Genomic DNA, 12,930 nt, shown 5'->3' with positions numbered 1-12,930 from the left:
GGCAGCAAAATTGACAACTAATATGTATCTTTTCCCAGTTTTGGATGGCCTAGGAAATGATATCCATGATGACCCTGTAAAGTGTAATTCTTTAATCACAGGCAAAGGCTGCAACAGAGCTTTGTGGCAACCTGTTGGTTTCTTCCACTTCTTGGTCACAAGTTTTACAATACTACTTAACTCCTGAATATGGGGCCAACAGAAATTTTTCTTAAGCCTCATAAGTTCTCTGTATTCCCAAGTGACCTGCAAATGGGCAATTGTGCATTAAGTGTAGCAGCTCTGCATGATGCCTTTGGGGAACTATAAATTGACTCAAGGGTTCCCCAGGACATCAATTCTTCCCGACTGTGGCTTCTGTGTACACTCTGCCCTCCTACATAAAGAGCCTACCCCTGTTTTCTCTGTTGGGGCATCAGTGCAGATAGCCTCCCTTATACTTTCTAGAGAAAATCAGCATCTTGCTCTGTGGCAAACTTTGCTGCGTTTTTGTTTATATCCAAAGCTGTCTTACACAAAGAGGCTGATTTCTCAACTCCCTGCTCTGAAGACCAGCTGCCACTAAGGTTACGGAGGCTTCTCCTCCTTCTACAAGGTCAGTGTTTGGGGACTCACAATTATACTCTTTCTTACTGAGAGTTATAATTTTAACAGCTTTACGCAAAGACCTTTATTATTACCCTTTAACATATCCACCAGAATGGTATCCTTTATACTAATATTTGAAGTACCTTTTAAACTTTCCCACTCCAATTCTATTTAGGCTAAAAGGCACAGTGGCTTCAAATTTTCCTAATTCAAGGAGTATTACATTTTCCCCTAGGTGGAAATCAGCTTCCAAAACCATATATTTTCTGATCAGAGAAATCTGGGCATTAGTGTCCCTGCACCCTTGACATATCTTGCCATTTACATTGGCATCTTTAACAAACTCTTTATCAAATTCCAATAGATCAGCCCTTGCAAAATTCACTAGGCAAAATTCACCCGCTCTGTGGCTCCTGAGTCTAAGACAGCCACATTAATCTGGATTGAACAGGGTTTGTACTTGGATTCCCAGTGATTAGGGAAATCTTATTTTCTATGCTCAGTGGAGCCACATGACTAGCCCAAGTATACAGGATAAAAGACAATACGAAAAGAGGGAGAAAAAGGAAGTGAGAATTCTCCTCTCACTAAATGAAAATCAGCAAATCAACTGGCTATAAATTTACAAAAATTCTAAATGCACATAACACCACTACCATAAGGCAAATATTTTCTACACTCTTTTATGCTATTATCAGGTCTTTCATTGCATACGTACCCGGGGCAGATGCAACCTGTAGCAGGTATCTTCCATAGCAAGGACCACAGGATCTTTTAATCATACAGTATGCACTTGTCGAACAGTATGTATGCTTGGCTAAATTTCAGCTTGTTCACTCATTTACATTAGTTCTCAAATATTGTTTGGAGATGTGATTTTATTAAAAACAATAAATAATTTGAAATATATTTGTAGATTTTCAGAACATTGCCATGTTCTCCATCCTGAACATGAGAGAAGACACGAGAAAAAGAAAAAAAACAAGGGAACATGGAAAAACTAATCATACAACCTTTCATGAGTAGTTATCAAAGCTGCATCTGTTTTACAGAATCACTGCAATAGTGATACATGATAGAATAGCAACTATCATCTTAATAAAAGGCAAGGTACTTGTATATCCATATTTCAATTAATATGCCATTCCATACTGAAATCTTCCTAACATCTGTTATGACTTTCTTTTGCTATAAATGTTCTTAGGCTGAAAGTCACATCTTATGATAGATGGAGAAAATAGCAAGTGAATTTTTATTTCACTGTTAATTTAGGAATGTAGTCAGTACATTTAATAAGAAGATTAGCAGCAAACTAAGTAAAAACAGCAGCATGAAGAAATGGAAGGTAAGACTAACATATGTATTCATTCAAGAAAAGAATTTATTTAGTTATAAAAATATACTCAGAAAAGGGACCCCCATTAGCTCTATTTATAATAAACACAGATTATCTGCATCAGAATGAAAAGAGGATAACTAGGAATAGTATGGTACTGTAATAAAGGAATTTAACTGAAGAGTTAAAGTGTTTTATTTTTAGCTTTTCACAAATACAAAATGTATTCAGTCATCCAGTTGTAAATAAACATTTATAATGCCTACAGAAAGATCACAGTTCCAAAATGCACTCTTGTTTAAGGATGTGCTATATTACTATACATCGCTTTCTGTTGCTAGTGAGAAATGAATCAGCTATGCACTGTATATTTATAATGCAGGTGAAGAAATCAAACTCCAGACACACCAGCGTTGAGGAAAAATAGAAGAAACAAAGTTAAACTAAACTGGGTCATGGGGGGAGGGGGAGATAATGTGAACACTACTGCATAAAACAACAAAAAAACAAAATAAAAAACAACATCAAAAAGTCACATGCACTGACTGTCGAGCATGCTGATCTATTCAGGGTAAAGTCTAGTTCACTGAAAGCCAAAAAGAAATATTGGAGAGTTGTGGAGCTGCTGGGGGACGGGCTAGTGGAAAGTTACTGTAAGTCACAAAATCACAGAAATGTAGGGCTTGAAAAGGGACCTTGAGAGATCATCTAGTCCATCTCCCGCCTCACACTGAAACAGGGCCAAGTATACCTAGACCATCCCCGACGAGTGTTTGCCCTTGGTAGCCTATTCCTTATAGACAGAAAAATCTCTCTTGCTGAAGATCAAGCCAATTACTTCTTGTCCTATCTTCAATGGACACAAAGAACAACTAATCACTGTTCTCTTTATAATGGTCCTAAACATATTTGAAGACTGATCAGATCCCCACTTCACTCTTCTCAAGACTAAACATGCCCAGGTTTTTAACCTGTCCTCAGGGGTCATGTTTTCTAAATCTTTTATCATTCTTTTTGCTCTTTGCTCTTACTTCACTATGGAATCCTACAGACAGCTATGTACAAGAAACCCACGGATCACCACATCTACCTTCATAGGTCTAGTAACTACCCCAAAACAAACAAAGAAATCTGTTATCTTTAGCCAGGCACTCAGATACCACAGAATATGCCCTGAGGAGAAAGTCTGGGATATACACCTTAACACACTCGAAACTACCATCACCAAACAAGGACACTCCACCAGAGAAGTAGATTGCATCATGGAAAGGACCACCCAAATACCCCAAGAGAACCTGCTTCAATATAGAAATAAAACCCACTCCGACCACACACCCTTAATTGTCACCTACCACCCCACACTTGAACCCATACAGTGTATCATCAAACAGCTACAACCCATACTCGATGGGGACCCCATCCTGAAAAAAAATCTTTCCTGAACCCCCTCTTCTGGCCTTCAAACAACTACCCAACTACTCCTACCTCATCATCAGAAGCAAGTTCCCCACAGACCAGGACACACCAACTCAAAGCAGCACCAGACCCTGCCAGAAACAACAAACACAATACTTCTACAACCAGGGCTAGATTTCCAGTTAGGCACAGTAGGCATGTGTGTTGGGGCGCCGGCATTCTAGGGGCACCTTACCTCTCTAAAACTGTGTGCAACACGAAGATCAGCCATAGGCAGGAAGCAGCGGTGCTGCAGATGCTGTGCCTTGGGGTTCATAAGGTGTAACTCTGGCCCCAGCTACAACGATCAATGCCACCCCACAACACATCTTTTAAGATTCATGGGTCCTACACTTGCTTATCATAACACGTGGTGTACCTCACTCAATGACTAAATGCCCCAACAAACAACTATAAGGGTGAAACCAGACAACCACTATGCTCTCAAATGAACTCACACAGGAAAATGATAAAAGACAAAAACACCATATCACCTGTGGGTGAACACATTTCACAAAGCGATCACTCTATATCTGACCTATCAGTCCTCATCCTCAAAGGAAACCTGCACAACACTTTCAAAGGATGAGCCTGGGAGCTTGAATTCATAACCTTGCTAGACACTAAAAATCATGGTCTTAATAAAGACACTGGATTTATGGCTTATTACAACAATCTGTAACCCTTAACCCCCCCCTTTTTGTCCTATAACTACAAGAATGTTAATGGGCCACATCACCTTGAATGGTCCCTCAGAATGTGTGTTAACTACTACTTATGCTAAACTATCTGCTCTATCTTGTATTTAGCTTTGATACTCTGAGTACCTTTCCCAAACCTGAGGAAGAGCTCTGTGTAGCTCCAAAGTTTGTCTCTCTCACCAACAGAAGCTGGTCGAATAAAAGATGTTACCTCGCCCACCTTGTCTCTCTAATATCCTGGCACATGCCTACAACAACACTGTATTTGGCCACTCTTATCAATTCTGACATACTCACTACACCTCACATCCTGGTGTCGTATTTATTTAAAAGGTGACATGTAATATATAGTTTGCTCATTGATTTCACTGTGAAATGTTTGGAACAACACTGTAGGTGAAATTACGGGGACACTGATATTATGTCTGTCATCTGGCACTGGGCTACATGGACCATTGGTCGGACCCAGTATGGCTATTCTTATATGATGTGTTGGATACTATGAGCAGACAAAGGGGACAAAACGGGATTTGCCATATAAAGGGGAAAGAAAATATGGTGGCAGATGCCCTGTCCAGGAAAGATGATTCTGACCTGCTGCCTCCAGGGCAGCCAGTGGTTAACCCTCCTCCAGTTTTGTAAGAGGGGAGGTGTAACCTTAAGAGTATCTCACTGCCAGATGGCAAGGGACTTCCTAGTACGTAGCTGTGAGTTTCAGCTGGCTTGACCAGCCCAGTGTATGCTAACTCATTATTGTCATAACTGTATCTAAAATGGGTCACATAAGGTATCATATGTGAACTGGTGACACATTGGTGATTAATATCATTGTGAAATGTATGTATTAGCACTATATGAGGAATTATGGATACTCACTAATATTATGCTTTAAAGTCTGTGATCCTTCCCCACAGAAGGACAGATCTCTCCTGCTGATTTCCCAGACCAGTGTTTGTGGACGTTTGGAAGGAAATAATTGTCAGCATGATGGATTACATCTCTACTTTCTGAGTGAATTCAGTGACAGAGTTTAGCCATGCAAATGCCATCTTTGGGCTCAATGGCCCCATTAAAATTTCTTCACTGCCTGAATATCAACCATATTACACAGGGGATATTTCTGGCTCTTACTTGGGTGCTGTCCCTAACTCCTTCTCCCATCCACACACAAAAGCCTCTCACCCAAGTTAAATGGTGATTTTTAAATGGTTAGCTGGCACAGGTGGGGTGTGGATTAGCATGGTTTCCACTTTCACTCTGGAGAGTAACCTGCCATGCACTCAGGATGCAGACTAAATCATTTGAGTGCTGATAGTCTTCCAATGCCTTCCCAAAATTCCCTCCATGTGTCCAGAGGGACAGACAAGTTATCTCACAATTCACTGGGCAAGAATCATAGAGCAGCTCAGCTTACTGTAACACAAAAGAAAAAACAGTTACTCACCTTTCATAACTATTGTTCTTCAAGATGTGTTGCTCATATCCATTCCATTGTAGGGGTGTGTGCTCGCCTGAAGTTTTTCCCTCAGTTGTATCCATAGGGGACTGCCTCTGGTGCTCTCTGGAGTGGTGCGTATATGCGCTGGTATAAGGGGTGCTGCCGGCCCCCTCCCTCCCTCAGTTCCTTCTTCTGGAACTCCAACAGAGGGGAAGGAAGGTGGGTCATGGAATGGATATAAGCAACATCTCAAAGAACAACAGTTACGAATACTTGCTCATGTCCATTCCATTGTAGGTGACTCCCAAGCAGTACCTTCAGAGGCAGGTAGGAGTTCACAGATAAGTCGATCGCAACACAGCTCTGCCAAATCCAGCGTCATCCCTGGCTTGCTGGATGATAGCATAATGCGTTGTGAAGGTGTGCACCAACGACGATGTCGCAGTTCTACAGATGTCCTGAATGGGGATATGGGCCACAAATGAGGCCAATGATGCATGAGCCCTCATGGAGTGAGCAGTTATTAATGGTGGAGGCACCAGCCACGCCAATTCATAATAGGTACGGATGCAGGTAATGATCCAGGATGAAATCCTCTGAGCCGACACTGGGAGGCCCTTCATTCTGTCAGCCATTGCAACAAAGCGTTGAGTCAATCTGCGGAAGGGCTTAGTACGCGTAAGGTAGAAAGCCAGGGCACGCTGGATGCCTAGGGTGTGTAGACGCCTTTCCTTGTTGGATGCATGGGGCTTTGGACAGAAAATTGGGAGGAAGATGTCCTGGTTGACATGGAAGTGCAACACCACCTTTGGCAGGAAAGCAAGGTGGGGACGCCGTTGGACTTTATCCTTGTAGAACACTGTGTACAGGGGCTCCGATGTAAGAGCCTTAATCTCAGAGTCTTGCCTCGCCGAGGTAATCGCTACAAGGAATGCGACCTTCCACAACAGGTGCGAGAGAGGGCGCAAGAGGCCCAAGGCTCAAAAGGAGGACCGGTAAGCCTGGAAAGGACCAGGTAGAGATCCCATTGGGGAACTGGATCCTGGACTGGAGGAAACAGTCTCTTGAGGCCCTTCAGGAGCCTGATCATCCTCTCATGTGAGAATACCAATCTACTGTGGACGTCAGGGTGGAAGGCCAATATGGCCGTCAAGTGCACCTTGATCAATGAAAAGGTAAGGTCTTGATGCTTTAAATGAAGGAGGTAATCCAGGACGGACTGCAGAGACATGCTGACCGGAAAGATGTTTCGCTCTGACACCCAGCAGGAGAAGCGCTTCCACTTTACGAGGTAGGTAGCCCTAGTGGAGGGCTTTCTGCTTTCCAGAAGAACCTGCTGGACCTGACTGGAGCAGGCCTGCTTCTCAGAGTTCAGCTGCCCAGCATCCACACCGTGAAATGGAGAGGGGTGAGATTCGGGTGCAGCAACTGCCCGTGATCCTGAGAGAGCAGGTCTGGACGGTTGAGAAGAGGCCATAGTGTTGCTACGGTCAAGTCCACGAGCGTGCCGAACCAATGCTGATGAGGTCAGGCCGGGGCGATCCTAATGACCCGAGCTTTATCCTTCTTGATCTTGGAAAGGACCCTGCTGATCAGAGGGATTGGCGGGAAGGCATACATCAGAGTGCCCGACCATGACAGGAGAAAGGCATTGGATAGTGGGCCACTGTCAAGGCCTTGCAGAGAGTGAAACTGGTGGCATTTTCTGTTCTGCCTGGTAGCGAACAGGCCCACTTGGGGAGCTCCCCACCTCTAGAAGAGCATCCTGATGACCACTTGTAGTGAAAGAAGGACCTCCTGAGGTAATCCGCCAGTGTCTTCCAAACACCGGGGAGGCGGGAGGCTTCCAGGTAGATCGCATACTGGATGCAGAAGTCCCACAGGCAAAGGGCTTCCTGACAAAGGGCTGATGGGTGGGTTCCCCCGTCTGCTGACATAGAACATGGAGGCCATGTTGTCTGTCAGCACCTGCATCACGCGACCAGACAGATAGGGAAGGAATACCTCGCAAGCCAGGCGGATGGCCTTGAGCTCTCTGACATTTCTGTGAAGCGACAACTCTTGCAACCATAGGCCCTAAATCTTGGGAGCTCCGAGGTACACACCCCAACTGAGGTCAGACTCATCTGACACCAGAGAAACTGTGGGTCGAGGAGTCGCAAATGGAACATCTTCCAACACTGGATCCAGTTTGGACCACTATTGAAGGGAGGTGAGTACCTGGGGCAGGATCGTGAAGAGCCTGTCCAAAGGGTGTCTGGCTGGGGAATAGATCGATCACAGCCACATTTGAAGGTGCCTTAGCTGCAGCCTTGCATGCCGGACGACATAGGTGCACGCAGCCATGTGTCCTAGGAGTCTGAGGCAGACCTGAGCTGTAGTGAGCAGGTGTGCGGTGACTTGGATCAGATCTGACATTGCCCTGACCCTGGCCTGTGGTAAAAATGCTCTGGCCTGTGTGGAGTCAAGGACGGCTCTTATGAACTCTATCCTCTGAACAGGGACCAAAGTTGATTTTTGTTCATCAGCAGGCCCAGAGCTTGACAAGTGACTCGCAACATTGCGACACTGAGCTGCACCTGCTCTTTGAAGCGGCCCTTGCTGAGCCAGTCGCTGAGTTAGGGATAGATCTGGATACCTTGACATCTGAGGGAGGTTGCAACTACTGCCATGAACTTTGTAAACACTCTTGGTGCTGTCACTAGGCCAAATGGGACCACCACGAACTGGTAGCATGTCTGACCAACCACAAACCGTAGGAAGAGACAATGCAGGCAAGTAAATTCTTCATTAAATTGTTACTCCTTACTTTTTTAGTGGGGTGTTGGGGTTTGGGGATTTTTTGGGGGGACAGCTAGACTTGGCCTGAAAAACAAAGGAGTATATCTCTGTTCCTTGTTGAAATATTAAAGCTGCCGTGAAGTCCTGACTAATGTCTTGTGATGATCTCAAGCATGCTCATGATGGGAGATATGAACATGAGACACAAAATGCCCATCAGTTTCTTTTGTGCCTTATACTCTTCACACAGAAAACACAAATGGATCAGATTTTTAAAACTCAACCTTCTTTAAATGCACAGTTTGCCAGCATAAGTAATGGTGCAATTTGCACAGTTGATAAGAACATGGTGGTAGGGCAGTAAGACTAACCTCACATAAGGGAGCACGTTGTGAGATCCTGGTCAAAATTAGACCCTGTATAGTCGTCCCTTCAATATTTTTGCATAATAGTGAAAACAGAAGCTGACAATCATTGCAAAAATATTTAGTTGTATATTTATGAAAACTATAAGAAAAATTTTGTTTTGTTTATTTGAAACAGGAGGGAAGATATTGGCTAGATTTTCAAAAGTGCCCAGCCACCAACAACTGGGACCATAATTTCAATATTTTCAATAAGAGTTGAAGAGTGCTGACTGTTATTTAGGTGCCTAAAGGGCAGCAGAGTGTTTTTTTAAATTCTGGCCCTAATCTGGAAATTCTGGTCATAGTGTTAATACATACTACGATGCAAGTATCAGTTTACTGTGAAATACAAAAGAAAAATGTTATGTTTAGTTGAACTATACTGTGTTACAGACAGAATAATCAACCTTTTAGCATTCTGCTAGTTCATTTGTCGGACTGTAGTATGTCAGACAAGTGCTTTTTCACAAACATTTATAAACCAAAATCATGAAAAGTATAATGTAAATAACGTAAAATGACGATAATTTTGAATGCTGGAGTGTAAAAACACTATTTTCTCCTCCTGTCCCTCCATTTATACACTTTGAAGAGCTCAGGTTAAAAATGCATAACCTTCTTCTGTTTGCCACATACCCACAGCCAATTTATATGGCATGTTATCTAATGCTGACAATGAAAATGTCTAAAAATACAATCTTGTGCAAGAAACATGCACAAGATACTTTGTAATGTCAGAGAAGTCATACTGAAACATTTTAAAAACTTCATATACACAGTGCACTTATAAGCAACCATGTTCCTCTGCCTCAAAAAAAGGCATGAACAGAAATCAAATTAGTTTTATTTATTAAAAGACATGTCAGTACTATTAGAACTAAGGTACTTGTTTTGTATAAATGTCTCTTGAAAGTTTCTGTCTATCTAGGTAGTTATGGGGTCCCATCAATGTCATAAGAAGTAATCACATTTAATATGATTTAGTAATTCAAGATATCCAGAATTAGGTTAGAAAACCAGTTAGGTTTCAATGTAAAATGAAATATAGACCCACTTGCATTAACATAAGAAAGGTAAGAACAATTAGCACATCTTAAATATATGTGTTAAGTGCTGATCTCTCTTTAGGTTTCTGCCTTAGTTCCCTCATTCTTTAATCTTTACATTCCCCAAAGCTATTAGCAATAATTGTGGCACATTATTTTAAATACATTTAACCAGGTTTAGCCTTTTCTCCTTTTTACTGTACATGTACACTACAATGTCAGAAATAGCAAAATGTCATTAACTTTAAACATTCATACTGATAAGATCTGATACATATTTATTTTTTGGTTTATCATTTTTTGACCCAGTGAAGTTGACATGACCTAAGACGTGCAAGCCCCAGAAGGATGCAGATACTGGCTCAATGGCAGGCTGACCTATTCAGTAGAAAGATCCCAACTCCCCTTAATACTGCCATTTCACAAATGGAAAAGGGAAATTATGTAACTTGACCAATGTCACAAACCAAATACATGTCAGACTCAAAAGTCAAATCCAGTCACTCTCTGCAATCTAAACAAATGGCAGATGAGTTTTACTTAAGCCTTTTAAATAAAAAAGTCACCTTGAAGCAGAGACCAGGCCTCAGAATTGCAATCCAAAAAGACAAAAGTTTTGGAAAATTAGGAGCAACTGAAAACAGGAGTTTATATAATGGGTGTGATCTGGCACTCATTACAGCTCTAGCTACAAGGAGTAAAGAATTAAGGTAGAAAATTAAAAAGAAAAGAAAAAATAAATAGAATAAATATACAGACACTGAAATGAAACAAAGTTAATGAGACAGAAATTCAAAGAAAAAGTATCATCTTATGTATTGGGTTTAAAGGCATGAAGGGTTATGTTACAAGGTGTGGGTGTGATTTGCTGTCCTTGCAGAGCACAATGGCTGTACCTCAGGTCAAAAGTTTTCACTAATTGCTCTAACTATATCAGGAACCAGAGGCTACATGGCTCAGAACAGAGGATTTGTAATATCCCTGTCTCTTTTAGGTAACCTAAATGCTAAGCAATGAATATTATACTCTGTTCTAAAAGTAGTTGTCAATATTATTTAATGTAATCTCTGTCTAAAGTACAGTACCCACTTAACTATATATTTTGTTCCTCTCTCCCATCTACATACAATATTGAAATTACTAGTTCTTTGATCCCTCTGATAGCCAAAGGAATACTAGTTTGGAATTTTTCATGCATATTAAAGAGCATGAAGCAAAATTATGTAAAGGGAGTGTATATTTCCATTTAGCTAATCTGGAGCCCTCTATTGGACATGGCTGACAATGAAATGCATTTTCACCACACTTTCTTTGAATGAAAAAGGCTTCTAAAACACTCACTTACAGGATGCTTGGCTGAAAGTCTGCCAGTCACAGTTCCTGTCTGATTCCATGTAGATGAAATAAATCCCTTTAGTCAAGTAAAAAAAAAAAATCCAAATATAAAAGCATGTTGTAAATTGTTGCAGAAGTCAATATGTGAAAATGAAATTTTACTCTAAAGCTTATATATACTATGTTATCAATATTTCCATATAAGTAGAAACAAGGATTATATTTTTAATAAAAATGTTATAATTTTAAAAAACTTCAGAATTATTTCAAAGCATCTTATATAGAATACTCAAATTTACAGGGGGAGCTTTTTTACATTCTTACCTTTTTCATGCATGAAAGTAGTCCATCCACATAGGTTGACTTTATCTTGTGAACCTAAATTAGAAAAAGAGTTTAGTACTTCTCTCTCTCTCTCTCTCTCTATATATATATAGTTATGTAAATTATAAGAGGTTTTCAAGTGGAAACTCATACTCTTCAACCCATTGACAACTATAGAAAATGTGTAGATACCGCAAAACATTTTCAATAGAGAGGATGACAGACATATTCAATAATGGTTCAATACACTGACTTTAATGGTGTTGAATATTTGGCTCTAGTCTAAATATTTGGCTATGCAGGTGTTGCAGTGTGAAAGTTTTAGAGTTTGGCACTCAGAGATGCAGAAACAAAGGATGACACAAGGAAGCCAAAGACTGATTTTTTAGTTTTACTCTGGAAACACATCCATTGAAAACCCAACTGTTAACTGAAATGGGCATACTAAACTAATGCTGTGATGGATTGTCAGCAGACTATTGTAAAAATAAGAAATAGCAACATATCAAAAAGTCCATTGATGTAGCCCCTTACAATCTCGAGCTCTTTTCTTGTTCCAGATTTTCTCATTGGCAGTGCACTGTATCAACAAACCAATTTTGTTAGTGAAGTTTTCTAAAATTGTTTGTGCAACAAACATTTAACAAAAAATGTGGCTTCAGCTGTTAACTGCAAAAAATCTCGTGCAAACCAAACCTATTTTTGAACTCATACTAAGAATTTACCTACTGCTCCAGAAATATGAAGATTTAAAGAAATACGTGAAATCATATGCTAGCCAAAAGATTCTCAGACAAGCGGTGTAGTAAAGCTATATTTTTCTTCAGTTAATTCTTGCTTTCAATGCAAATATGTTCTTTATGAAAAATGAACTCACCTGTCGGTATTCTAAAATTATCTTAGGCAATGGATGAAGATCTTGCAGTTTATTTAACTGGAGAATAAATAAAGAATTTGACTTAGTAGTGTGCTAGTTATTTAATTAAATTTTGTTATGTTAACAAACTTAATTTAGCATTTAGAATACTGACTGATTTCTACATGGCTGAAACCTGAATACTACCTCTTTTAGTAGTTAGGAGCAGCATCAGTAGTGTTAAAGGTCAAGCAGAATTTCTAGAAGCTGAGAAGTGGGACAGGAGGGGACTTTTCATAGAATCATAGAATATCAGGGTTGGAAGGGACCTCAGGAGGCCATCTAGTTGAACCCCCTGCTCAAAGCAGGACCAATCCCCAGCTAAATCATCCCAGCCAGGACTTTGTCAAGCCTGACCTTAAAAACTTCAAAGGAAGGAGATTCCACCACCTCCCTAGGTAACGCATTCCAGTGCTTCACCACCCTCCCAATGAAAAAGTTTTTCCTAATATCCATCCTAAACCTCCCCCACTGCAACTTGAGACCATTACTCCTTGTTCTGCCATCTGCTACCACTGAGAACAGTCTAGATCCATCCTCTTTGGAACCCCCTTTCAGGTAGTTGAAAGCAGCTATCAAATCCCCCCTCATTCTTCTCTTCCA

The 12,930-nt window shown here is 40.9% G+C and overlaps 1 protein-coding gene across 1 annotated transcript in view; it reads right to left on the bottom strand.

Annotated features, from left to right (window-relative positions):
- The window catches only part of POLN (DNA polymerase nu), a 202,798-nt gene that overhangs the window by 84,806 nt on the left and 105,062 nt on the right, over positions 1-12,930 (bottom strand). The window contains exons 12-14 of the mRNA XM_037898583.2: positions 12,289-12,345; positions 11,412-11,465; positions 11,098-11,163 (exon numbers count right to left, since the gene is read on the bottom strand). Of these exons, the coding sequence (XP_037754511.1) occupies positions 11,098-11,163; positions 11,412-11,465; positions 12,289-12,345 (177 nt within the window). The remainder of the gene's footprint in view (positions 1-11,097; positions 11,164-11,411; positions 11,466-12,288; positions 12,346-12,930) is intronic.

The sequence above is a fragment of the Chelonia mydas genome, chromosome 4 (genome assembly GCF_015237465.2).
Source record: "Chelonia mydas isolate rCheMyd1 chromosome 4, rCheMyd1.pri.v2, whole genome shotgun sequence".
Lineage (NCBI taxonomy): Eukaryota > Metazoa > Chordata > Testudines > Cheloniidae > Chelonia > Chelonia mydas.
Note: the sequence above shows the minus strand (reverse complement) of the source record. Positions and strands in the feature narration are given on the sequence as shown.